Below are 5633 nucleotides of genomic sequence, written 5' to 3'. Positions count from 1 at the left end.
ATCTTTATCCATAAGTATTTCAGAAAGTCCTCTTTGCTTTTAGCAAGTAAGGTTGTATCATCTGCCTATGGCAGGTTGTTAATGAATCTTCCTCCAGTCCTGGGTGCTATGTTCTACTTCGTATATTCCAGTTTCTTGAACTATGTGCTCAACATTTGTTGTTGTTGTTGTTAAGTGCTGTCAAGTCTGTTCCAACCCATAGTGACCCTCTACAGGGTTTACAGTTGAGTAATTATGGTGAAAGAATACAACCTGGTGTACACTTTTCATAATTTTAAACTACTCACTGTTCCCTTGTTCTGTTCAAACAACCGCCTCTTGGTCTATGTACAGGTTCCTTATAAGCAAATTAAGTGTTCTGACATACTTATTCTCCACCAAGTTGTCCTTAACTTTTCACGATCCATACAATCTAAAGCATCTGTGCAGTCAATAAAACATCTTTCTTATATTCTTTGCTTTCAACCAAGATCCACCAGATACCAGCATTCTGAATCTGTTTTCGTCTGAATCTGGCTTAAACTTCTGACAGCTCTCTGTCAGTCTATTGCTACAGTCGTGATAAATAAACTTCATTTTGCTTTCCAGAGGTTTTACATTTTATACTAATTTAGATTACAGTATTATAGAGATAATGATTAACAGTGATAGTGGGAGAGAAGAAATTATTTGAAATGAGTAGTTTTTTTGTGGTTGGGCTGTTTATCTTAAATAGAATAATCCAGTAATTTATGAATTCCAAAACATTAATTTTAATTTTTAAAACAAATAATTTTTCTTTTATTAACAACATAACCTTTTCAAAAAGTAAAAATACAGCACTTTGGGGTAGGTTTGCAGATCTCAAACTGTATTTTTTATAAATTAGTTCTTCAGGTGCTGGGAACGTAGCCGACCGTGTTTTGGCTCAGCTCTTAACAGAAATGGATGGGATCGAACAACTAAAGGATGTGACCATTTTGGCAGCTACTAACCGCCCTGATAGGATAGACAAGGTAAGCCAGAATATACATTTGGAAACTTCAGAAATTTTTAAAATCAAAATTGGATCTTTGATTGTATCAGGCTTTTTTTTTTTAATCAGTTTTTTATTTAGAAGATGCTGAGCTATCTTAAACTAAAGATTGTGAAAAGAACAAAATAAAACTTTGCTTGTGTTTACTGCTTATGATTTAGTAATAATAAAAGTATTTTATGACTGTCAATTTCCTTTTCCTTATTGTTACATCAAGCTTTCAACCTATTTCTCTACATAAATGAGATTTCCAGTTTTTTGTTTGCTTGTTTGTTTCATATGACGTATTCTTTAAAAATTTTCAACACTTTTGTCCAGAGTAATAAGTTAAATTTTTGCTGTTTGATATTAATGAGACTCAAGTTTTCGTTAGTACTGTAAAAGATGTAACCTAACAGTTGCTTTCAAAGTAATTGGATTAGAAATGTCAATTGATTGTATTTGGAATGCTGTGCCATAGCCCATTTTGATATATAATTAGTACTCTTTATTCAAATGCAGGTACAAAAGCTTTGAATTTTAGTAGATCATTCCATTTCTGATGCAGTACTTTATAAGATGCTAAGTGAATTCTGAGCCTTTGTAGAATATAGGGCCAATGCCAGGGTATATTTGAAATGTATCAAAAAGATGGACTGTAGAACATGTTCTTATTCCACTATTTAATATACTGACGTAAGAAAAATCTGTCTTCTGGTAAGAATATATTGTATTTTTATGCCGTTGTTTCTTGGTTACACCATTAAAATTTATTGTTTCCTTTTTACATGACCTAATCTAATAGTGGTTTTCCTTTGTTTCCTAATGTATGTCCACTATGATCTTGAAATAGGACTTAAGAACTTCTCTGAGGGCATCTGAATAAAACTACATGACTTAGTTTGATTAATGTTTGTATTAGTTTTTATATCTGTTAGCAAACTATCAAAAATATAGCAGTTTAGCACAACACCCAGTTATTAGATCACAGTTCTGTAGGAAATGCAGATACCTATGGTTGACTTTTCAGCTCAGGGTTCCATTAAAGGATAAAAATATGGTGTCATTTGGACTGCATTAGTCAGGAGTTTGTTTCCTCATTAAGCTCACATTGTTGTTACTTAATTCACTTCTTTGTAGTTGCAGGAGTGGGTCCCATATTTCCTTACTGGCTGTCAACTGGGAACCACTCTCAGCAGCTAGATAGTGTTCACATTCATTGATGCTGTAGAAGAAAGACTTGATTAGCATACTTTCATAAATATTACAAGTAAGAAAACCCTATGTAACAATTCTACTCTGAAACACAAGGGCCACATAAGCCAGAATCAGCTTGAATAGGGTTTTTTGTTGCTTGGTTGGTTTGTTGTGTGGAGGGGGACGGAGATGTTCCCATTGAAGGAAATTTGAAACATACCAGAAGAATTCTTCAGCCTCTTTTCCAAACCCATGTGTTGATTCTCCTCTCAGAACAAGGAACAAATTATAGCTCTCTTTGAGATTATTTTACCCTTGCCTATCAGACTGCAAGGTTGTTTGAACTGGAACATTGGTGGTTCAAGCTCACCAGATACTCTTTGGAAACCCTATACAGGGTTGCTGTGGGTTGGAATCGACTCAATGGCATTTAACAACAACAACATCATATGCTTGGTAGTATAGTGGTTACAAATTGGGCTGCTAATCTCAAAGTTTGAAACTATCAGCAGTTCCTCAGGAGAAAGATGAGGCTTTCTGCTCCTGTAACGATTTACAGCCTCAGAAACCCTGTACAGGGTCGCTATGAGTCGGAACCGACTCCATGGCACATAACCACCACCAGTCCTGGTGTGGCTCTGTGGGTTAATGCGCTGGACTGCAAAGTCTGTTTGATTTGTAAGATTGGCGGTTCAAGCTTACTAGTCACTTCTTGAAAACCCTACACAGGGTCGCTATGGGTCGGATCCAACTCAGTGGTGCCTAAAACATCATATGGTTGATTGTTGTCTGGCCCCTTTGAAACATTCTTCCTCTAATGTACCTATTTTTCTCCAAACGCAGTATCTCTCACTTCCTTGTTTTGTTCAAATATTTATTTGTTCAAATCGCACATATAATCCTTGAAGTAAAAAGAATAAATGAATTTAAATTTATTTTTTAAAGAATGCATTTTTTATGTACAAATCACTTTTAAAATCTGTTATTTGATACAGTAGAATTGTTGATTTTTAATCTGTTTTACTTTTCTTTTTGTAAAATCTAAATTAACTCCCAACTGTTGTGCTATAGTACAGTCTCTCTCAGTTTTCAGTGATACCAGGTGCAAAAACTTAGAGAAGTTTATAAATCTAAGTATTACAAATTGTTCTTGGGCCACTCAAAATTTTCAGTCCAAATGAATATTTCAAGCTTGTGTTGAATAAATCAGAAGCCCCAAAGTTAATGGTAAGTAGCTTGCATTCCTTTTAGGATACTTTAACCTGAAGATATCTTGTAATGCTTAACCAGATCTTAAGAAGAATTTGTCTCCAAAGGTTAGAGATGGAAAGGATCGAAGTGATTCTTACATTTCATGTTGTTTACTGCTTTCTTAATGAGTCTGTGGCATTGGAAGGCAAGCACTGGACCTTGGAAACCCTATACAGGGTCACTATGATTCGGAACTGACTTGACAGTACTTAACTAAAAAGAAGGCAGATGTCATGTTCCTTTAATAGCAGCAGTCTTAAGATTACGAAGTTTGAGAAATATTTAGAAACTATGTTGCCCAAATTGTAGTTATGTTTTTCATCTTTTATAAAATGTGGTCTTTAATGCCTTGGTTTTAGAAACCTGATGATCAAAAGATATTTTAAATATAGATATTTTTAAAACCTTTTTTTAAATAAATCTTTGCTTCAAGAGACTTTATTCAGAGTGAACTGTAAGCATGAACATGTTGTTTTTGTTGTTGTTAAGTGCCATCGAGTCAGTTCCGAACCATAGCAACGATGTATAGGATTTCTGAGGAGTGACTGGTGAGCTTGAACTGCTGACGTTGAAGATCAAACTGACTTGCAGGCCAGCTCATTAACCCACAGTGCTACACCAGGACTCCCAAGCATGTATATATACATACATACATACATATATATGTGTGTGTGTGTATTGTTGTTATTAAGTGATGTCTAGTTGGTTTCTACTCATAGCAACCTTGTATAGGGTTTCCAAGAAGCGACTAGTGAGCTTGAACCACCGACCTTGCGGTTCAAACTGACTTTGCATATAAATATATGTGTGTGTGTATGTTTGTGTTTTGTATATATGGGTATATGTTTATATACATATGTGCTTATATATATGATAAGGTGTCAAAAATTTCATGGAAAAATGTAATTCATTGATAACTTTCTTACGAACTTTTGAAGCCCCCCGTTATACGTATGTGTATAAATATATATACCTGTATACATGTATACTTTAATTACTTTAAAATAAAATAGAAATCTAACTTTTTAAGTCATAATTTTTAGATGTGACATCTAGAGTAAAGATATTGAAATGAAGGTGTATTTTTATTAGCTTGGTCTTCAATTTACTCTTCTAAGTTATTAGAATTGATAATTTAATCTGTAGTTCATGAAATAAAGTCGTTATTTATTTGAGCTGCATGAATAAATTCTTTTTGAAAAATCCATACAGGCTGGTCTATAATGAATTTGAGGTTAAAAATATCGCAACTGTTCAACTTTTCTGACATGTTGCACCACTCCATAATCTTTGATATCAGTCACCATTTGTCCCTTTTTCAAGTCCTAGGATTCTGCAACATTCTGCAACTTCTCACAGAACTCACGATTGTCAAAAGAAATTGCTCACACAATTGTGGAAGCTAGGAAGTCCCAAATTCATAGTTCAGAGATCAGTCAGTCTTGAGTCATCTTCTTGCGCACGTAATCTCAGGAGTTTATGAACCCAAATTGGCAGGTCAGATGCACAGAATGTTGATGCAAGAGGCTGTGGGAGCTGGTGAATCAAGTCAGATGATGGACAGAAAGTTCTCTGATTGGAATTCAGATGCAGTGAGCCAGTTGCAAGATCCCCAGGGCAAGAGAGAGAGCCTGTCCAAAAGCAGTCTCTTCCCTCCTCCCTTTTAAGTTTTTATTGTGCATTGAGTGAAAGTTTACAGTGCAGATCTTCAGTTTTACATTCAGCAAATCATATGACATTGTGTTTCATCACAATGATTACAATCCCCTCCATGTACCATCAGTTAACCATATTTCTCTCTATTCACTTTAGCTCTTTTCTCTTTTTTTTTTGAAACACCCAGGCATATATAATAATTTACACCACCAAAGGACACATTCTGTAAGTCTGACTCCTGGCCACTAGCTCTTAGACCCTCTCTTCCCATGAATCGTGAGTCCTCAGTTACTCCCCCTTTCCCTGTCTCCATTTCTGGTGTCGATGCTTTTCTGGATAAGGTTCCGCATTCTGCTTGTGCTCTTCACCCTTGATGGTCCTAGGGTTCTTTGTTTCTGAACTGTAAGATTAACTGTAAGTTTTTATTACAAAACTTCTACCTTTATAGTTGTGACATTTGAAATTAGTCATGATAACAATTAGAATTGAATCATAAGAATCTTATCCCCATCTCTAACCAGACCTATCTAGAGAA

The 5633-nt window shown here is 35.1% G+C and overlaps 1 protein-coding gene across 1 annotated transcript in view; it reads left to right on the top strand.

The window, feature by feature from the left end:
• SPATA5 (spermatogenesis associated 5) overlaps positions 1-5633 on the top strand; it is a 520157-nt gene that overhangs the window by 208221 nt on the left and 306303 nt on the right. The window contains exon 15 of the mRNA XM_006866265.1: positions 869-995. Coding sequence (XP_006866327.1) covers positions 869-995 — 127 coding nt within the window. The remainder of the gene's footprint in view (positions 1-868; positions 996-5633) is intronic.

Source organism: Chrysochloris asiatica, unplaced genomic scaffold, assembly GCF_000296735.1.
Source record: "Chrysochloris asiatica unplaced genomic scaffold, ChrAsi1.0 scaffold00088, whole genome shotgun sequence".
NCBI classification, from domain to species: Eukaryota; Metazoa; Chordata; class Mammalia; order Afrosoricida; family Chrysochloridae; genus Chrysochloris; species Chrysochloris asiatica.
The sequence above is the reverse complement of the archived record's forward strand: the minus strand, read 5'-3'. Positions and strand labels throughout refer to the sequence as shown.